Raw genomic sequence first — 24,427 nt, forward strand, 5'->3', positions numbered from 1 at the left:
TCTGTCTCAATCGCTTTATAATTGTTATTTTGTCCAATCAAATTATAAAATAAATAATCATTTACAGAAAGCGCGAATATATGCCATAATTATCTTGCATTTGCTGTTGTTTATTTAAAAAAAAAATTAGAAAACATTTTCTTTGTTCAAACATTCCTTATTTTTTACGTTTGCTCGTTTGCTTGGCTCCTTTGTGCGATTAGGTTATAAATATAAAAATAATAATTTATAATAAATATAAATTTTATCTTATTTTATTAATATTTTTAAACATAATAAATTTTAAAAAGAAAAAGTTTATATATATTAATTTATCTTGTATTATTAAGAATCTGCCATTATGAAACGGAACGCCTCAAGCTTGAACACTCAAACTGTCAATGTCAACTGTCAACAAAAGCATGGTTGCCAGAGAGTTGTCAACTTCACACGAACACTGACAAATGACAATTCAGTTACGTTTTCACTTCGAAACCGGTGACATGTCGTTGATATTATAACGAATAGTTTTCTTATTATTATATTTCGATTTGTTTATTTATTACAGAAACTTAAGTTATATACTTAAACTTAGCGTAAGAACTTTATACTAAAAACATTCATCCGAAAATGTGTAGTGACTAAACCGTGCCATTGTAGTTTGAAATAAGTTTTTGCAGTTACATTTCTGGGAAATTTGGATTTTATCATCTTTGGTTTTGGTGAGTAACGTTTTTACTTGGAATGATTCTTTTTCAACATTTTAATCTATTAAGAAATATAGCTTAATACTTTGAATGCTTTATTATATTTTGTTAAAATTATATTAATCAGCTTATTTTTTACTTTAAACTTAAAATATTGTTGTATGTAAGTAACTTTAAATTTATAGTGGTCATGAGGGATTACAAAGTTCATTTAAATGTTTTATTTTGTTTATATTTAATTATTATTTTTAGTTTTAAATTGATAATCATAAAAAAGTAAATATTTATAATTCAGCATTTAAAAAAAAATTAAAAGAAAACAATTATAACGCTTTTTTATTAAAAATAAGTTATTGTATTTGAGTTTATTTTTAATTTACCAATAGGTTTAAGTAGTCTGAATGTATGAAAAATAGCCATGTTTGGTTATTTTCATATATCAAATATTGAAGAGATGTATAAATAAAAATTGTAAAGTAAATATGCAGTAAATATATTTCTAAAATAAAAAAAATCAACCAGCTTACTCAAATCCGTGCCAGACTAAAGCCTTCCATATTAAAATGATATATCATTTATATCTTGTTCGTTAAAATGATTTGTATTCAACTCTTTATTTTAAAATAACTTTATTATATATGATAAAATAATTTTTTTAAATCTTTATCGTATATGAAAACTTAAGTATGTTAAGTATGTTACTGTTTTTTGAACATATTCCAGCAATATCATTAAAAATAAATTATATTATTTGGCTTCTCATAGACACATTTTCTAAATAGTACTTGATACTTTCATTATTTTTTTATGTTTTTTATAAAATCTAATATTGTGAATTAATTAAACTATTAAATGTAAAAAAAAACATCTTTTATAATCATTCTATTTAAATAATTTTATTGAACACTGCTAAGGCTGGGTTGCTTAATTGTTTTAGTGGTTAGCTAGCAAGAGTTTGACCCCCGGTTCCAGGTAGTAATAAGCTTTTGAATCTTATAACTCATTCTAAGTAGTAGAATAAGTTAAAAAGTAGGCACTGCTAACCTAATTTCGTTGATTCTTTGCTCATTGCTCCAAGTGGTGGATAGTGGACTTATAGGAGCGAGAGAACAGACAGTTCCCCTGTGTGTGTGCATAATGCATCCGCAGTTGTACATTATAATGTTTCTTGCGGCCGATGATTAACCATTGAGAATAGCTGCGGTGAACGAAATTCGATTAGTAGGACATTATCACAGGTGTTATGATAATGACAGTGGAGTTTATCTATTAAAAATATATAATTGATTGTATTTAACTTTGGCTGTGCTCTTAGCTCTCACTAAATAAGCAGTGTTGTGAAATATTTTCTTAATCATTCTTATTATGTAGGTACTATGATTAAATCAACATTCATAATATTATCTTCTGTTTTGCTTAAATTATCCATTAAATACCGAAGTAATTGATAATAAATATGTATACAGTTTTAAAATGTAAATCGCGGCTGAGCAAGTTATTTCCCAGAATAACTATAATTACACCTAAATAAAATATGTAGAATTGTATTCTGTATTTATTAAATAAAAAAAATCTTACACGAGTCGTATATGTACCTTAACAAACGAGTCGCAGTCGAGCTACCTTATTGCGTATATAGAGAAACTAGCAAGTTTTTTTACGTGATACCTTTCCGTTCCGTGGTATACGGCGGCGACAGTGCGCAGTAATTAGTACGTTAATCGCCCTAGCGCAGCACACTTGATGCAACTGCTTTTCCGAGAAGGCGATCAGCAGAGCTTGCGGAGAGGGGCGGCAAATTGCCGTCAGATATGTGTGCCGTTTGTTGGTAATTGCAAAAATCATTCGTCTCATCGCGACGAACGAGCTTTTGTTCTTTGTCGTGTGTAAGTCTATAAACGACTTCTGCTAATAATGCTTGCTTTGAAAATTATCTACATGTTAGATAATAATACGTAGAAATAGACTAGCGACCTCACTTAAAATTTTGTTAAGTTCTATTCAACTCTTTCTATTGTCATTAATTTTAAAAAAAGACAGCTTTGTTTAACTAATCACCCTCAAATGACCATTTACAGGTAAAGCCGCAGAAGATTAAAAGATTACCGATGAAACTGTCTATTCCTGTTTTTTATTCCCTGTAGGCTGACAGGCAAATGTTTTTAAATGGTCAACTTCTGTTCATTGAAAATGGCAATGTAAGAAGTACATAGGTATTTACATATTTATTAAACCATTCCGTTGTTTTTATTATGTACCGACCATGCTCGACATCCCATATATTAAATTCTTTGTCTAACTAGTGATAAGTTTTTGTGACGACCTAATCATCAAAAGACATTAAAATAATAAATACCATAACGTTTTATAAGAACATGCCTGAAGCTTAAGAGTCTAAAAAACTACGTAGTTCATACATTATGAATATATACTTTTTATAAAGTTCAGAAAAGATATTATAGTCATTTTTATGCATATCTATGGTAGAAGAAATATTGAACGTGGTCGCCATTTATAATTTACATACTAATATAAGTTATATCACACGTCGATCAATGTTTTAGTAAAAGGTTTTGTAATCAACAATCCTATAGTAGTACACGGTTTTTCGTAGCTTTGAAAGATTTGAATCGTGATAATATAAGTACCTAAAAAACTCATTAGAGATCATTTTCAGAATCAATCATGACTCGATCTATTGACACTTTCACACTCAATTCCTTAATTGTTACAAATTTTACTCTTAAATTGCGGTCTCTTACTAAATTCTATATTTAATTAAATGTATTCTTAAATTAATCATCCTTTAATTTTTATCTAATAGTGACGAAATGATTACTAAATTTGAAATATTTAAAACCACTTTCAAAGGAATATTATCAAGTAGGTAGAAACTACCTACATCATATTTATTGAAAATAATTATATTTATTCATTCTGATTCTAACAACGGAAATGTATCTCAAATCAATTGTTGAAACCCTCGAGGGAATTCGTGGAACTCGAGGTTTTGACGATTCCTATGATATATCACATAAACATATAATATTATATTACTCTATAATATTATATCGTTTCCAATCTAGATACCATATACAAAAAATATTTTTATGACCATAGACAAAACATATTTAGTTTGTGTATAAACCTTATAAATATTTCTATAATTTAAAGATTAAAATTTTACCCAATTTAATAATATAATATATAAATTAACAAAACATAAGCGTGTCGATTCACCGCGATCACTTAAGTTGAAGTTGCTTACGTAACTTCTAATGCATTATGCTATTAACTGAAATTAGAAGCCGATACTGTTCCACGAGGATTATTAAGCGAACGAGTTCACTAAAAATAATAATTAATTTATTGGAATTCTAATTTATAGACTGGCAAGCTTTTTAAAAACAAAGCTTCAGAAAAAAACATTTGTATTTCTTGAAAAACACGTATTCACTTGCGAAACTACAACATTCCTGGAATTATAGTCATTCAGTTACCACACTGGGTATTTTGTCCTGGCATCTAGGTTATTATATCCTGTCCCTTTACGCCTTTTAAGGAAGTTTTTACATTTTATTTTTTTGTGTGCGTAACTTCATTGGCTTCGGCTTTCGTGCTGTGTCAGTCGACACTCGTTTCTCAAGATAAGTTTTTAAGTTAACTAATTCTAGGAGTCCTTGTAATTTACAGACGTTTGTAAAAAACAATACAATCAAAATTGTTTTAATTTACTTTGAAATAAACTTTTTATATGCCCATTAAACAACCGTTTTTACAGTAATAACTTGTTTTTTGCTTTTAATCGTATATGGGATAATTAATAGTCAATGGTATGTAAAGTTAAAATTTTAGTACGATTATTTTTACCTTTTAACCCAGAAAGTAGTTTCAGCGTTCATTTCCTTATAAAACTTCGATTTTATCTACATTGTCTTAACCGTAAAATAAATGTTCTTAGTATTTCTTAAATACAATTATAAAATTCTTGCATTATAAAAATTTACTTCTATTCTTATTGTGGTAAAGTTTAATAGAAGAAATAGAGATGTTGATTAAACAGAAATATAATATGTAATAGTTAAAAATCGAAATAATATACTTTTCTCAAGCATACTCTTTGCAATCTCGAATCGTCATAATATTAAACTTAGAGCTACCCCATAATCAATATATAAATTATACCAAGAAGTACCGGCAAGAAACTCAGTAGTTATTCCCGTCAATTAAACAATATAGATAAGTTAATGAAATACAATTAATTTTATATATCTTGACTGAAAATCACCACATACTCATTCTTACTATTGTAATTCCACGTTTTTATATAATCTATATAATCTTGTATTGAATTGACTTATTCATTACTATTTTTTTTAATATAGATATAATTTTATTAATAGGCAAAGGTAAAAAAAATGTAATAGTTCGCACGTTTGCTAATGTGTTACACGAAATAAATTAATTTATATCTTACAGGACGTCAATGAACTATTACTACTTACTTTTATCGTTCTTATCATAGTTTTTAGCTTTTATATTAAAACGATACAATTGATTATTTTCGCTTCTAAAACCGGTTCAAGCTTTCTGTTTAGAAGTAAAACAATTAGTATTGTTAATTCTACGTAAAGGTGATTGTCCGTTGACGATGCTTTAACATCCGTGATTTATTGTGCAGTTCATTCTCTTTGACAATGAATTAAAAATATTCTAATGAAATATTACTTTAATCACTTACATATCTCACTTTAACATGCCTATAAATATTTATTATAATCGGTATTATTCATTCTTTAATCGTTTATTCATTAATTGTAATATCGAACCATTTTTTTCCACAGGATGTAAATCCATCATGTGGCTTATATTGATGCTGGGTGTGGTGACGAGCGCGTCAAGAGTGCTTGCCGCCGGCTACTGCTCCACAAACACATTCCCAACGAACACGTCTTCGATGCACTTCAGCAAGGAACCGATCTCATACGAATATGGTTTCCAGGACAAGTTCAAGAGTATTCACTGCTGCGTCAAAGGATACAGGAGCATCGAGTGGTGAGTGACAATTCTATTAATTCTCTAATCAAATTTCACTCACGACGATATGATTGCTTTGTGAATGTATTCGATGAACAATACACAGGTGTCGGTCGACGAACATTAAAACTCTCGGAATTTTTATCCATTGTGTTCGCGAATAAAATTATAATCGCCTTTAGTGCGTCTATGTCTGGGCGCCATGGGAGTCTACGATTATTCAAATGTCCTCAAGTAGGTACTGTCTGAGCGAACACTGTCCGATAATAAATTAATTCTTGTAATATCAAGTGAACCGTAAAACAAACATCACAAGTAACTACACGACTCATAGAAAATTTTTATAACATTTATTTTTAAATCCTTATAATATGTTTAAATAAATAACTTATTACAAAGACTGCATGTAACGCGCCTTTTCTATGTTCTATTTCCGAGGTACAATACAAAAAAAAAATCCTTCTATTATTTCTTTAAATTACTATCGGACTTCGTAGAATCGTATGCTAGCGGCGTTTTATTCGCTTCTTTAAATATTGGTACATAATTGTTTTCCTGGGCCACTCCTACGAATAGCTTGTATGTATTTACAACCAGTTTTCACATAGTAATTACATTGATTGTGTATACGTATGTAATAATTATTATAGCGGGTCAGTTTATTACCTATATTAGCATAACATATTTTCTCATATTTCCACGATTCGATCACAACTATGTAGATAGATATATTTATATCATACCTACAATGTAATGTATTCAATACCTAACCGCTTACTTTTGGCCCTGGCCGTGGATCCTGAAAATCGCATTTTATTTTATATTATTAATCATTAGAAATACGTGATTACAAATGACACGGAACTAAAATTTCTATCTATAGGCTGTGAACAATCGCATTTCATAGCGCTGTCAGCGCAGGTTATAATAAAACATTACTTGATTGCACCTGCGCAAAAACAACCGAGCTTCTCAGAAGTGCTGATTGCTGCTTCACTCGACATCGCTCGATTCAACGCCCACGCCTACTTCTACGTAACGTGTTCCATCTGTGACAATAATGTGTACTTTAGTCATAAATGAAACAATAAGATAGTATAGCTCGAAGCGGACAATACAGCGAATCGAAAGGGACGTTTTCATAAAATCCCACTTCATGTCAATATAGCTTCTCTTTATATATATATGTACTTAGAATAGTTATATCAAACGATTCTTAGTAAGAAGCGAACTAATATTTTACAGTTATTACATGCATTAAAAAAATAATGGAATTGTAAATATGCCAATCATGATTCAATTTAAAATTATGTCATGCATAGCAGCAACAACATACACTCGTCAAATAATAATTGATGGTAAAATTAAAAAAATATTAAACTAAGAATTAAATTAATACTAAATTATATACATATTATTTATGATTTTTTTTCCAATGTTTCGAACGAACAAGAAAACACAACTAAATAACTACGTTTAGACTGCTGAACAACACCACCTGATGGTGATCATAGCCGCTGGCGATGTTAGAAATATTAACCATAATATCGCCAATGCGCCACCAACCTTGGAAAATAAGATATTATGTCTGGCTCACTCATCCTTCAAACTAGAACACAACAATTCTAAATACTGCTGTTTTGCGGTAAAATATCTGATGAGTGGGTGGTACCCACCAAGACGGGCTTTTATAAAATCCTACCACCAAAGTAACACGTGTCATATTTTTACAGAAACACCACAAAACATTTGCCAAATTTTGTGCAACACGTCATTTTATAGTACTATAAATATTTTCACTTTAGTAACATGAACTATAATAGCAAATAAAAAAAAAACTTTGTTCTTTTTTTATTTTTTTGTAGCTTAAACTTATATCCGGTTACTACATTCAAGACACCATTCGCTTTGCTTGCGTATGCTAGATTTGTCTACGAAGCTGATTTCTGATGTCACGAGTACATGACAATAACTTTTAGGAAGAAAATTAAACGGGCAGTTATTTGTTACTTAAAAACGATTGTTTAATGTACAAAAACAGTTCGTTAAATATTCATATATTCATGCATTTGATTCATTTTAAATCCTTAAAGACTGTTTAGTCAACGGTCTTAGAAAAGAGATTATAATCAAGGAGTTTATCTAACTAAAAGTAGTAAGTAAATAATAAATATTGTTCTAATGTATTTAATTCATTCGCGTGACTCACTACATATCTGATATGAAACACTAGGCTGGCGGGCCAATGTATTATGTCATTATCCACTTGTTTTAACTTGTTAAATTGCAATGTATAAAATTATCATGCTAGATGGACATTTCTTAGAAATACATGTTGATTGGGACACGAGATGCTGTTTTTTATTTAATTCGGTTCCGGGGTCGTGAACATTGGTTACGAAGGCTGGTAGAAATCCTTACTAATATTATAAATGCGAAAGTTAGTTTGTTCGTTTGTTACGCTTACACGTTTTATCTACTCGACCGATCACGTAGAATTACTAAGAACTACATAGGGTATATATTACGTCTGTATTAATTTATACATCTGCCCCCACCCCTTACAAGCGGGCGGTAACTAGTACAAGTCTATAAGAATATTGAATAACTAGAAGCACTGTAATTTTGTAATTTATGTAATTTTTATAAATTTGTTGAATAAACTCAAGAAAAGGATTTGTATTAAAAGTTGCTAGATAAGAAGCTGACGCAATATATTTCTTAAAACTAATTATATTACTAGTTGGATCGGTTTTCCTTTTAATGCGAGTTCTCTTTATTTAATACAATAAATAAAACATAAAATTGATAACAGAAAAATGTTGGCAATTTAAAGCAAAAATACTCATTTAGATTGAATTTAAACTACCATGAGATTAAGTAATTTAAAAAAATTATGTTATAAATTTTGATGAAGAAGTTAAACATTTAAAAAAAGGGTATCCCGTGCCTAAGTACGTATCGATATACGTCATTATTAACACAAGTATATTATATGTATTGTTGACACGCTTACGAATGTGTTAGTTTATTTACCGGCAGCAATTCTAAGAAAATGCGGCTACGACTCGTTAGTGACTGTCTTTTTTTTAAATCGAATCGTCCCTAATCTAATCCGTCGAAAACATTACATATATTTTTTATTACCATTCAATGTTAAAATCGTGACACGTGGCGTGAACTTGAGAAAATTCAGTATAATATATTAATTCATACATATTAATGTCTCAAGGAAATTGTTATTTGAATATTGAAGTATTTTTTTTCATATTCATATTAATTATTCATAATTTATCATAACATATATATATATATATATATATATATATATATATATATTATAATCGAACAAAAATAACACCAGCGAAGAGAATTATATGTGGATGACCCATGGATAATCGAGAATATCGTCTCAAGTCTCCATAAATCTAAAGGCTGCGCCCGCGCCGACGTGTTGTTCATCACCTCGGGAACTCATTTTATTATCCCACTTTTACTTTTCATCTCTACTCTTATCTACTTGAAACATGTCTAGTTTTTACTTGTACTTTCATAAACAGCGCATATCATTATAGTTTGACATAATTTTCGACACGTAATGTATCTTTGACACTTTACCGTGTCTACGTCTTTAAAATTGATTGTAGCTACTGCGAATCATGACGCTATCACGATTCGCGTTCGCACATGTCAGAATTCAAAACACTTTTTTGTGCAAACTTATCAAATTCTAATCTATCGACGTGACTTTTTTGTACGTCGTCAAGCTAAATCCGCTCGCTGAATTACCAATAAGTACGAAACTCGTTTAACGAGTACCGTAAACCGTTGTGTCGTTATGGTTGACAAAAGGGCTCGGCGAGTACCTGGCCGGTCGCAGCCCGTATCTGCGAAGGTATCGCACGTCGCAAACCTGTATTGTGGCGGTTCCCGGAAGGCTCTTTGTTGCGCACCGCGACCCGTTCCCCTCTCGTCTCGCCCCTACGACTTGCATCGCTCGCGCAGCCTGCTTCATGCATCTAGTGTGCATTCTATGAGAATTTGCCTGTCCTTTTATTGCATCCTCACAGTAGTAATTGTCAGTGTTCATATCCTTTTTCTATTTTTCCAAAGAAGCCTTTTTTTCTTTCTAAATTGAAACATTACTTTTAAACGATATTGTCATCATTTATGAAAGAATATTACAGAACTAAGTAAGTAGTGGTGCATTTTGTAATTTTCTTGTATATAAATATTTATCTATATATTTACTATATATAAAAATATCTAGTACCAATTATTTGGTGAACGAAAAACAATGCAATGTTGTAACACTTAACCGTATAAATTAATAAAATTATGTACGTATTATAAATTCTTTTTGCCTACCCGCTAATCTCTGATGTGTCAATAAAGGTGTTCCCAGTGGTCGTTTTAAATTCAATACAACTAATGAAGTGGCCATAAAATATACAAAACATCTAAAGGCGTCCCACTGTTTCCTCACACGAAAAAAAAAAACGAAGTCTTGTCTTGACATGTTAAAACGAGTCGATTTGTTGAACCGATTATTTGGGCTTTTAAAGCAGCCGCCGGTACAGGTAGAGTTGCATTGTTTCATAAATTCGTTAGTAGTCCTTTAAATGTAAAAGTCTTTGACATGATATGTTTATTTTTATTTTTTATTTTTTATATTTGTCGGGAGGGCAAATGACTACTCCACCTGATGGTAAGTGGTAGTAGAGTCCAAACGCGACGACGGCCAGTACAGACGGAAAAAACGTTCTGCACTAGCCGCCTTCGAAAAGTAGACCAGCAATTCTTATTATTCTTCGACTGAGATGATCTTAATAATTATGGGAAGGCTTTAATATATTAAAAAAATTATAACTAGATGTTAATAATTTGTGTTTTACAAGCATTATTATTTCTAGAATTTTATCTGACACGATTCTTCATTATCTGTATATCGCAAAATTTCTGCTAGCAAAAATTGCACATACGACTATATATTTACATTTTTTTAAAAAATTCTTATTAAATCCTTTCAAGCTAAAGAAAACATATTAAGATATCAGTTCCTATGGAACATATAAGTCTAGTAAATAACTGACGTTTTAAAGGATAACATGCTTTTCTATTTAAACATAATGAAGTTCCCGATGTACGATAAATAGTTTTAAAATAAACGCCTTTCAAAAAAAAACCTTTCATTTAGTCAACTTAATAGGTGATTAGGAAAACGCAAACAAATAAGGTGATTAGTTTTGTGTTATTCGTGGTATTATTTACCTGGTAGAAGGTCTGGTGGGCTTTGTCTTAAGTAAGCCCGTCTAGTCAGGTACCACACGCTTATCACGTGCTCTACAGCCAAAATAGCAATTCTTAGTATTGTTGTGATTGAAAGGTGAGTTAGCCAGTTTAAGTACAGGCACAAAGTACATTACATTTTAGTTCCCAAGGTTGGTGGCACATTGGCGATCTAAGGAATGGTTAATATTAATTATATCGCCAACGTGTATTGGCCACCATTTTCAATCAGGTGGCCCAATTGGCGTTAATCAACTAGAACAACCGAACAGATTTTCTTTATTGATTGTTATTTAGCGTTCATTTTATTTTTCTAGTTTGTCAATAATTGCCTTGTGCACTTGAAACGCTTCCTGCGTCAAAGGCGTGAATTTGATTAAGGTGATGCATTAAATCGACTTAAAAAAAGTATAGATCGCTTTGCGTTTGTTTCAGAAAGTAGACCAGCAATTCTTATTATTCTTCGACCGAGATGATCTTAATAATTATGGGAAGGCTTTAATATATTCATACAAATAGTTTCATTTGTTTAAAACGTAATACAAAACTGCGCTAATTGTAAAAGACAGATTATTAAGCTAAAAACAGATTTTCTTAAAAAAATCCATTGTACAACTAAAATAAATAGCTTCGTGTATTTTATTGACGTGCCTAGTTTTTGAAAGCCGTCTACCCTGGTTTTTTTCGAACATTTACGGCCTTACCTATGAACGTTGCTTAGCGATTGTTTAGTTAATAATTGTTTTTTTTTTCCTTCCTGTCGTTATTGATCTGACATTTGAAAGAAGAAGATATGTAATTGTTTAACTTATCATCCGTTATATAAACAATGTTATGAGCAAGACCTTTGGTATTTATATTTCATGACTACAACATAATGAAGCTACTTTATAATAGTTGAAACTTGTGAACTATTAACATGTCGAACCTGGAATATTTAGACAGTAACAGCCAGTGTATGTTCCACTGCTGGGCTAAGGCCTCCTCTCCCTTTTTGAGGAGAATTTTTGGATCTTATTCTACCACGTTGCTCCAATGCGGGTTGGCGGAATTCACGTGTGCCAGAATTTCAGTGAAATTCGACACATGCAGGTTTCCTCACGATGTTTTTCTTCACCGTCAAGCACGAGATGAATGATAATAACACATTTAGCACGTGTAAATTCAGTGGTGATTGCACAGGTTTAAACCCACGATCATCGGTTAAGATTAACGCGTTCTTACCACTAGGCCATCTCGGCTGTGGAATATTTTAGTTAAACATTATCAAGGCGTAATATTGAAGGCAAAAGCTCAGAAGGATGATCTTCAACTTCGTATTAAATATTATTATGAATAGCAGAGATCAGGCCCATTAAACACGAACAGTTGCAGAGTACACAATGCGTCCCTTTCGTTTATCTCTTGTATGATCTTTGACAGTTCACTGTTCTCTCATACACTTCCACTCTCGAAATACAATGGCATTGTTAAGGTTTTTTTTATTTACTTCAAAAGTAACTCGGGGGACAAAAGGTTCAGTGTGAATAATACTTAATTATAAACTTTTTTAACAAGCCAAGCAAAAGCCACGCCTATTGACAATATAAATATTGATTTATTGTGATTTACAAAAGAAACGATTATAGATACACAAATAATAATAACAAATACATAAAATTCAAATTAAAAATAATCTTAGTATTTTAGATATTTTTGGGAATGATGATCACGGTAATCATGTACTATGCAATGTTTTCTGCAGTATTTTTGTATTTTGTGGTTTTTTTGCAACATTTAACATTTTTTGTTTGTATTGATAATACGTTAGAAAATAAAATGTACTTTCAGAAGGTGATATTACAGGATTCATTAACTTTGTCTCTGCACTTCATTCGCGGATTATCTAATATAAGGAGATTTTTAAACCGAATTTATAAAAAGTGTTTAATTGAGATTAGCGCAGAAAGTCTATTTATTCATAAATGCAAAACACATAAATAAATATACATATATAATATTTACAGTATAAAATGTATGTGCAATATTCTCAGTTTAAAAATTTTGAAATGAATGATATGAGTACAGAAAGAAAAGATAAATATGGTCATTGAACTTATGTGCATAAAATATTAGTCATAACAAATTCTTGATAAATTTTATTCAGATTTCCTTTTCGTGTCGTATTTCAAATAATTCAGTAAATTCAGCATTAATAGTTGAACAAATTTAAAGTGAAAAATGAATGTCTAGGAATTATCGGCTTGGTAAATATGTAGTTTAAAAATAGTTATCAAATGTTGTCCATTTGAGTTTAACAGCTGAATGTCGGATAAACTAATGGAATACAAACAACATTTTACGGTATCTCGTATGTAGGTATTTTTTTTTATTGATTTATATACAAGTTCAACTGACATTTTGAAAACTTACAGACAGCCATTCGTAATATTTGTTACTTGCACGTTACACACTATTACAATAAGTTTATTATAAATGAACTGAATTAATTATAACAAGACAATAATATTATATAATAATATTTGACATAAGCTAGAAGAAGATAAGCTGTGCCTATAATATTGAAACTTATTTTAAATATTATGTGTGAATCACCCTAAAGTGATTAAAAATATACATATTATTAAAAACTAATCAGGGAATAAGAATGATATGGCTTAAGAAACAATCAAGAGCACACGGTATTTACGGCATTACTCATAAACGTTACATAGAAGTTGTTTATTTAAATACTGATTTCGTTCTTTCTGTCATTATTGATTTGACATTTGAAAGAAGAAATCATTAACTAATCATCCGTTAAGCCACTTTTATAAGTAAGGTTAGCTTTGACAATTCATACGTTTAAAACTCATGTTAAATCAGGCGTATTATTCGATAAGAGATTAAAAAAAATGATAAAGCAGTGGAATTAGCATTCTTTGATTTTAATCCCGGATAAATAGTAATTGTTAAATGCAATTTACTATCATGCCTATGTAATTTAACCGTCGGAAAAGAGTAATTACTGTATTTTTTGTCCGTTCTTCTCGGTATTATTTAATTATTATTATAATATATACACAAATTACACATTTTTTATATGAATTATTTCGAAGCGTAAATTTTTATTTATTTAATTTGTTTATTTTATTTACGAAACAAACAGTAATATTACAATAATAATACACACACATACACAGTACACACACAGAAATAGTACAAGATAATATATTTTTTAAAAGAAACAAAATTTTTAAACATCGACTTAAAAAGTTTCCTCAAGTACATAATTCATTACAATGCAAGTAAATGAAACAAGAAATGTAATTAATATGAATAAATTAACAATTAATTAATATTCGTAACAATAAAAAGGTAAACAATAATATGAAACGGTTATTAAGTTATTCTATCAAATAACTTGACCAAATGAAAAGACGAAGTTGATTGAGTTCTGTATTATTTTCTAAATTGCTTGAGGCTCTATCTATTCAAAATTCTCAGACGCTCGTTGAATACCCAATAAATTGGCTCTCCCAACCGTCTAGTCGTCTACCTGCCCGGTGAATACCGCACTGAAAAATACGCCTATGTGTTTATTGAGAAACTGTTGAACCGGATTGCAATTATATTCAATTAATATCATATATACACTAATGAAACATTCCATTTTTTATTATATATAAATTGATAGATGTATTTTTTTACGATATTATAAATGCGTATATGTATATGTTATATCAAGTTTGTATCTTTAACAATGGAACCAACTGGAAAATATAAATAACAGCCACTGACTGAAAATATAATAACCAGTAGTTACAAGACGTTAATGCGAAATTCATAATTGATGATTCCGAGTATAAACCCGGACAAGATCCACTCGATTTTCATGTGCTTAATTTGTGTTTATATTTCATCTCGTGGTGAATGAAAACATCGTGAGGGAACATGCATGTGGCGGATGTGAATCTTCCACTTATACCTTGTACTACCTTCTAGTCAAATAAAGAGAGATACTTTGCGCAGCAGTGGGACATTTACAGACTGTTAATTTACTTACAAACGAAAAATGTATGATGCGGCTTTTGTTTTTTTGTCGAAAGTCGAACGACACAAGTATTGTTTACACGCGTTTAAACGAAAGCTAATGAGCGGTAATGATTACAAACGGAAATGTCAGTTTGCCGAGATCGGATACCCCGCAGCCTCCGCCCGCGCTAGTTCACACGATTCCCTTTTGCTTCTAGTGTACACTTCTATACAAATATCGAACCACAGTGATATTGACACGTTGGCATTGAGGCGCGTATTTAACTCTGCTCCGAATATTATACATTCTATTAATATATAATACTATGTAGTTAAGAATCGTACATTATAGTTTAAAAAAAAAATACTTAAATATTATTAGAACATTTATTTAACAAAAAAAAATTGCATAGTATAATACCAAAATATATAGATTCAAAAAGTTTGTTTCATTTAAAATAAAAAATATATGAGTTCGTAATGTGGTGGAAAAGACACATTTATACTGGAGTCTTAAAAAAATATATTTTTTCTTTACAATTCTTAGTTATTGTTCGACATCATTAATGATGCGAATCTTTCCTACATTATTATTACACTGTAATGATATATCTCATCTCGGGACCACCGTGTTCGCCGGCAGCGAGGAATGTCGTATGGGAAACATGACACCGAAGTTCAAAAGAACCATGAATGGAATCACGCAAGCCGTATACATTGTCACAACAACATAGGTGTCACCTTTACTTATAATTAGTTATTTTTTAACTCTTTAGTAAATCACAAGCACCCTGCTTGTATCCATTAAATAAATTATTTTTAAAATCAAAAAAGTGCAATTATACAGCTGAGATGGTCCAATGGTATTTCTAAACCGATGATAAAGGGATCAAACCCCAATTGATCACCACTGATGTTTCATACGCTTAATTTATTTTTGTAGTGTATCGCTTGATTGGTGGTGAAGGAAAACATCGTGAGGAAAGCATGTGTGGGATAAAAATCTGCCACATGTGCATTACATACCAACATAATGTGTTCGAATGAGTTGCAAAAATTATTGAAGATTTATGTTATAACGTATTACTAAAATTACATTAAAACAATAAAACAATTCCTCCCACTGTCTGCCTACACGAAAACTCATGCATAACAAACGCACCGATGTGTAGTATGATATCTTAAATACGAATTCTATAAAACAGCATAATAATTCATGCAATAATAGACATTGCACGGTCGTCGTATCGTATGGGTTTCAAGAAATGTAGCGCGAGCTCATTAAATCGTCTGTGCACGTCCGTTAAATGGCTTCATCGTGAAAATTAACATTCGGCCAGCATCATGGCGAGCCGGTCACCCTCCCCGCCATACTGCTCACCTCTTAAATAAATATTGGACCTCACTCCAGACCTCCGTCGAGGTGTTGCATTCTTAGTACCGGTACGTACACAGTTTTTTACTCATCAACCAAAATGAATGAGAAAGCGACTTTTCAGCGTCGTTTTTGCGCGACTTTTAATGAAGTTGAGTTAAGAAATTGCGATTGCTTGGGTGTGTTTATGATAGTAATCACAGTATTGAGCATATTTCCTTTACAAAATCTATTTAATGTATGCTGATTCGTGTTCGATAACATTAAGCGTGCTGGTGAGTCAATCCTGACATCACACTGAATACTTCACTTTATTTCCTATTAAAACCAATAAATAACTTGTATTTATTAGAAAGGTTCAAAGACCGCAAGTAATAATAGTATGGTTCAATTTTTTATCTCGCATCTCGGTATGGATGTTGAAACATCTCTCGTAGCCTTTATTGCAATTTGCATATCCCTACTTTTTACTCAATTACAAATGTCGCATTTAAACGAGTTCTGTAATAGTGCACTTTTTCACAATAATGACTCCACTCACAATAATAACGAAATTATTCTATAGCTGGGTCGCTCTAATGAGGATACGTTTGTAATTTTAATATAATAGTGCGATTTGCTACCGAGAAGACTAATTGCTAAGTGAGGTCGGCGATACATCGTCTGATTAGCTGGAAGATCGTTGCGTGCTTATGAGATCTGCCGACGGACCCTCGGGCCGACTGCCACACTGCACGCGAACACGCATTGAAGTTCTCTAGCATTGCAAGTAGCATTGCCAGATGATCGAGAGTCTGGATCCTCCAGATATCATATTACGTTCCACACTTCCGTCAAATACAAAATCCTAAAAAATAGATCGTACTTATCTAAATATTGCAAGTATTTGGATTAATCAGAAAATTAACACAATATCCATCAATATGAATCACTGGTGATTATGGTAAAATAAATTGAGAATAAATATAGCAAAGGCAAAAATTTAATTTATGTAAACGATATTGTAACTTTGAAACTAAATGGTCATCTGACTTTGTACGCAGATGACACCTGTTTATTTTATTTCGGTAGTAACATAAATGACATAGTTTCCCAAGCTCAACATGATCTAGATGTTCTGCATAAATGGTTCAATCATAATCTCTTAACTATTAACGCTTCCAAAACTTGTTACATTGTATTTAAAACTAAAAATAAAATGATTCCATCGCATGATCCATAAACTGTTGACAATTTTCCAATCGAGCAGAAAACCTTTGAAAAATATTTAGGTTTACGAATAGACAATTACTTAACTTTTAAATATCAAGTAGACTACATAAATAAAAAACTTTCATCTTTAATTGGGTCATTAACAAATTTTTCAAAATGCATACCTAAAAAAATAAAGTATAACATCTACAATTCCCTCGTAAAATCGCATTTATTGTATTTAGTAGAAATATAGGGTAATACTGGAAAAACAAAACTGCAAGAACTACAAAGAAAACAAAATAAAATAATTAAAATACTTTTTCGATATCCACCCTTGACATCAACAACTACACTTTACATGGAAACAAACATTATGAAACTACGACAACTTTATGTATATAATTCTTGTATTCTTATTAGAAAAATTATTAATAAATCGATACATTCAGATTTGACGTTCATAAAACAAAGCAGAAAAAACAAAAAAAAAGCCAAGATGGCCTAGTGGTTAGAACGCGTGAATCTTAACCGATGATCGTGGGTTCAAACCCGGGCAAGCACCACTGAATTTTCATGTGCTTAATTTGTGTTTATAATTCATCTCGTGCTTGACGGTGAAGGAAAACATCGTGAGGAAACCTGCATGTGTCTAATTTCATTGAAATAATGCCACATGTGTATTCTACCAACCCGCATTGGAGCAGCGTGGTGGAATAAGCTCCAAACCTTCTCCTTAAAAGGGAGAGGAGGCATTAGCCCAGCAGTGGGACATTAACAGGCTGTTACTGTATAAACAAAGCAGTAAATGTAGCACCCGTAGACAAAGCTTATTAGTTCTCCCAAAAATTAGAACCAAATTTGAAACAAAAATATTACTTTCGATGGAGCACAACTTTATAACAAATTACCATCTTATATAAAAAATGTAAACTCAGTTAACGGGTTTAAGACTCAACTCTCAAAATATATTTTAGAGAATACCCACTTTTATAGCGATTAAAATATAAACAACGATTTTATTATATTCTATTCCGTTAACTGACTACCTACTTATAAGGCGAATATTTTTATTGTTACATTTATCATGCTGTTCTCATGTAAGTGAATCTGTCTTTGAGAATAAATTCTTTAAACCTAAACATAAAAATGAAGTCTAAACTAATATGCATCAATAATAATTTAGCCCGTTTACAAGTAGATATTAAGCATAATAAATAGTAATAATCTCCTTTACCGGCATTATGAAATTATGTTCAGAAATGTTTGTCTTCCAACCTGGTAACGCGAACCAAATTAGATGTCGTAAAGTTTCTAAAACATAAAGTATACCTAGTTATACTTTCATAATAACGCGACGAACTAGGCCGGCTTCGAAAACTTATTACTATTTTACTAAAGGTGACTTTTTGCTCTGTTTTTTTTCAAGTTTCTTTATCAATTAAGCTATATAAAATTTAAAGTAAATAAATGACAATTATTTTATATTATTAAAATAATTATGTTTGTTGAGCAATGTTAGAACGAGAAGTCATGCCAGCGTGATTGATATACGACATTAAATTGAAATTAATTTGGACACAATTTTCATTATTCTAGACTTCATACATACCTTCATACATACCATATGCCAATGTTTATATTCGTCTATAACCTCTTTCCAATTATAACCATTAATTGTTTATTAGTGAGAACGTATTATATATATATATATATATATATATTATATCTAACTATTATCTATATCAGTGATAACTACCGAGTCGCCTGTCGCTTCTTTGCTGTAAGTAGACTTTACAGCAAAGAAGCTTCAGAGCTGTTGGTAACGTTTAATTAATCTTGATAACCGCCTGTAAGAGCCTTTGAAAACACCATTTTGATTTCATGAACTCGACTAATACGCGTAACTGCAGATAATAAGCAGTCTACTAATAAACAAAGCCTTTGTAACATTCGTCAAACAACGAAACATTACAATTGTTATTAACGGGTGAATGGCACTGGGCCAGATACTAAACAGTTGAATTATAGATATTGCAATATTAGATGATATATTAACTTCTAAATATAAATAACGTTAAAGATTTAAACATTAAAACCTAAAATTGCTTATACCACTATATCGTAATTCGTAAGGTAATATATAAACGGTCTTAGGTGTTATCGCACGCGCATCTTGACATTGATGTCCATGAGGACTTTATTATGCCGTCGCCGTGCAATGCTCGTCCGTCCCCATCTCCTGCGGTGGTCACCATACATTACTTCGCACGTACGCTTTGGAATAACTTACTTTTCATATATAAACTCCATATTCGCGTGCTTTATGTTCGTTTCATGTGTGCTTTATGTTTTATTTGGTTGTATACCACGATTATATAACACACTGTTGATTCAAATATTATGTCCAGATCGCTTGTAAGAATACGATCAAAACGTGACCTTTATTATGAACGATGTCCCACGTCCGCGCCTCTAAGAACGATGTTATCGAGGAATTTGAAGAAGAGCGGCGCCGTCGGAGCCCTCGTCATCCAAATCGATCATTTCACGCACCCGTCGTGCATAATGAAAAAGCCATTTCCGGCCGATTCGCGGAATTTGATATTTAATATTTCGCACAATCGAATACACGTCGCAAGAGCACGCACGGACGATTCTGTAGTCTGTGAATACCTGCCTATTTAACATTCGTCGCGTGACTTATAGCAATAATAAATTCCTGTGCACTTGCAGTTTCACGTAGTGCCAAGAAACCGCGATCGGCTACCGAATGTTAAACGGCCATTGTTTGATAAATCTTCAAACTGATGCCATATAATGACTTCATGTGTCGACTTCGATACCTAAGGCAAACCTCTTATTATCAGAGGTTACGATATATCCTGTATTTGTTATGCTAGGCTTATCACCAAAAGTTGATAGGTGAATGGTTCCTGTTTCCGACTACATTCACCTCATTTAAATACAAAGACATCGTTCCAATACCGGTAGCGTTCGCACTACTATTATGGATAGCCATGTCCGCCCAAATCGAAGCAGTAGAAAAACAATTGTTAATGCCACCCATATCTAAACTACATTCACTTGTTCTTAGTAATGATACAGGATAAATAGATATTCGCGAATCGATTTCTTAACAAAGAAATTGTTACTATTTTAAGTCAGTAGTAATTCTATTACGATTAAACCGCGTGCTCTATAGAGTCAAATGACTCATCGGGTAAACCAAAGAAATCTTAGACCTTTGTCTGGTCATAATGATACGAGCGATACTAGGAAGGCCGTTATCAAGTACCTGGATCAAGTTTTACAGATGTATAGCGATCAGTGCGAGCTGACGGGCGTCGTGTTCCCAGGCGAGGCAAAGCGCGGCGGCATTCCTTGCCCATACGCAGCCGCGCAAGCCACCTGTCTGTTCCGGGACGCGTCATTACGTACCTCTAGAATACATTCCCTGGACACCAAGACAGCAATCACAAAGTGCTCTCTTCCTCTTGGTAGTTTTTACCGCGTTTCCTGCACACTACCGTCGCCGAAGAGAACCGCACTCGCGTTATATGACCAAGCGACTTAGGCAACCCGCCCTTACCTTTTTATGTGAAATAGACACGCTAAATTTCATATAAGGCAGACCATGTAGCAAGAAAACTTGTAAGACATGTTAAATACACATGTATTCGAACACCTACGAACACCTATCTGATTGTTGATGGCCTACCTACAAACATCTGTATGGGACAAACAATTGTAAGTTAAAAATGAAAATTGATCATTTAATAACTGACAACAAAAATAAAACAATACTTCTGAACCTATTATTATTTTGAAAGTACATTCATATTCATTTTATAAAACGTTCCAGGTCGCATCTTTTAATATCTCATTCATTTCTTAAATATAAAGCAAATGAGGGCAAGGTAGTCACGAATTAAATTTATTACAAGGTTTTTTGTTCGTCAATTATAGCATGTTTATATTTACTACCTAACAAAGTATATTTATGCAATTTATATTTGATTTCATCTATAGATTTTCACAATAAAAGATAATTATGAATTTGGTACTTGTTCATCTGTATCAATAATGAGTCCTGTTTATTAACATAGTTACTTTGTAACCGTTTGTTTCAATGTTTCCGATTGCTAACCGCTCATCGCTCGCACGCGGTAACTGTAAGAAGTAGCGATACAACGAGTATTACCGGAGGTACGCTACTGCCGCCGCTACTCGCTCACTAGCCATATTATTTCTGCGAGGCTGTTATTAATTGAAATGCCAACATGTAGTTCAACATTCTTTGCTTCTATATAATTACTCATGCCGCCTTTGTAACCGGTAACAACTAGGTGCCCATCATTCTTGCAGGAAAAACGTACGTCGTATCTTAATTGTTTGGTCGTTTTCATAAAAAGTAACGCACGAGTGTATAATACGTACATCGTTATATCGTTACGATTTATTAAATGATTTCGAATTTCAACTGAACATAAATTCAAAGAGAGGATTCAATAAATCATGAGTTTATCGCGAATCGCGGTGTATATGGTGCGGCGGTCGCGTGCTGCTGCTTGGATATCCGTTCATTGACGCGTTGCTTTTCTGCTTCGTAACTTCGTAAAGAGCGATGACACCATTGCGAAAGTAGAAACTCTTTCAATGTTTTTTTTCTTAATATTATGCCATTGAATCTCTCAGAAATTCAATTACACAAGTGCGTATTGTGGTAGTGTCTTATTGATTTAATGATCGTATGTAGCACGGGGTTTTTATAAGTTAAATTTCTCATTGAATTCATTTTTGTTCGGTTCTATTGAGAAAAGTACATACAGAATACCAATGGCTTAGGAAATTATTATTTTTTTCTCACATAAATAATTGCGTCTCTTTATAACTCTGAAGTACTACTTGCTAAAAATAGTTAAAACGTTTAAACTAAAAAAAATAGTTTGAAAATTTAGTTTCTTTGCCATTTTAAAAGTTTTTGAGGCAATGATAACACTGTAATAATATATTATATTTATAAAATATCTATTAAACGAGCTATTGATGGATATTTTATAAGATAGATCACAATATACTTTATTCGAGGAGGCTCTTACAAGTCCTTTTGTGTCATAATTAGTTAGTCATCATTTTATAAGACAAATTTATTGTAAAGCTACCAACGATTCGAAATGTAGTAAACTGAGAAAAAACTGTTTTGTATCCATTGAACTTTCGAATGTTCTGTAAATGATTTATAAATAACGAAGGCATTATATGCTTGTTTTTAGATAATAATATCGTTGTTTATTTTCCATTTCCTACAAGCACGCAGTTGATAGTGCCATTATTGTCGCCGGTGCGTGACGGACAAACATGTGATTATGGAGTAATGTAAGGGCGATGTCGTTTCACCGGCGTGTGACAAGTGAACATAAGAAATATCTATAATTGTAGTCGTTTCAAAGAAACGATCATAATACCAACAAATGCCAACAAAGGGTGCGATGGTTGGTCGGAGTTTCTTGGACCGATGTCAATTTGGTAATTACTAGCCTTTATTAGCGATTTTGTTAATTTCGTCACCTGCCTGTCGAAGAATTCTATTTATTTCCGATTAATGATATGTATGTGTATGAAATACAGTATAAAATAAAAAAACTAAGGAAATCTCACGAACGAGAATCTTAACCGAAGATCGCGTTTTCAAATCCGGGCAGATACCAATGGCTCTTCACGTGTTTAACGTTGTTCATATTCTCGGCGAAGAAACATATTGAGAGAAAGTCTACAAGCGTCAGATAGAAATCTGCCACAGGAGGCAACAAATCGCACTCAAGCGAGCTGGAACCTCAAACATTCTCCACTTATGCCTGCCCAGCTGTGGTACATTGTCCATTGGGATATTCGTACGGCATTACTTCTACAATAAAAACACAGAATCTGATTAAACGAAACGATGCATCAGCAATAATGACAAGAAACAACACATGTACATACCATATTGGTGACTCTTTTCCAGGATTCAAATTGCAAGTGATTGCATATTATGATTACGTATCAAACAACAAGCCATTAAGTAACCATATATGAAGCCCTATTAAAGAAACTTCATATTTAATAAACGCTTTGACATGTAAATGAAATGTTAAATTGTAATCAGATTTCTATTCATTTAAAGTTACAGCCTATATATATAGTATAGTTGAGTTTGGCCGTCGTATCCGGAATCGGTTCAAAGAATATATTTACCCATATATATCAGTAACAGCGTGTGAATGTCACACTGCTGGGTTAAAGCCTCCTCTCCCTTTTTGAGAAGGTATGGGTAAGCCCCAAGTATTCCACCACACTACTCCAATGCGGGTTGGTGGAATTCACATGTGGCAGAATTTCAATGAAATTAGACACATGCAAGTTTCCTCACGATGTTTTCCTTCACCGTATAGCACGAGATGAATTACAATCACAAATTAAGCACATGAAAATTCAGTGGTGCTTGCCCAGGTTCGAACCCACGATCATCGGTTAAGATTCACGCGTTCTTACCACTGGGCCATCTCGGCTAACCATATATATGATAGTATAAAAAGTGATTTGCTTGAGACCTTCATGTTGAGTGCTTAATATGACGTCAAACAATTTGTAGTTATTTTAGTCCCAATTACGAATATTATTGAAGTTTCGTAATTCCCCTTGTAAGTTTATTTTCTTGTATAAAACATAATTCTCCATTTGATATCACCGTAGCCGGGTAATAAAAACCACATCCTATTTAGTTTAACCGTTTAATTGTATGGCGGTTTATAAATTCAGTATTTATGTGATTATCATATGTGTAGTTTTAAGA

The 24,427-nt window shown here is 32.1% G+C and overlaps 1 protein-coding gene across 2 annotated transcripts in view; it reads left to right on the forward strand.

Annotated features, from left to right (window-relative positions):
- Positions 1-444: 444 nt before the first annotated feature.
- The window catches only part of LOC126778664 (uncharacterized), a 39,228-nt gene continuing 15,245 nt past the window's right edge, over positions 445-24,427 (forward strand). For both annotated transcript variants that reach the window (XM_050502310.1, XM_050502311.1), the window contains exons 1-2: positions 445-701; positions 5,531-5,741. In XM_050502310.1, coding sequence (XP_050358267.1) covers positions 5,545-5,741 — 197 coding nt within the window. In that variant the 5' untranslated portion in view covers positions 445-701; positions 5,531-5,544. The remainder of the gene's footprint in view (positions 702-5,530; positions 5,742-24,427) is intronic.

Source organism: Nymphalis io, chromosome 2 (genome assembly GCF_905147045.1).
Source record: "Nymphalis io chromosome 2, ilAglIoxx1.1, whole genome shotgun sequence".
Classification (NCBI taxonomy): Eukaryota; Metazoa; Arthropoda; class Insecta; order Lepidoptera; family Nymphalidae; genus Nymphalis; species Nymphalis io.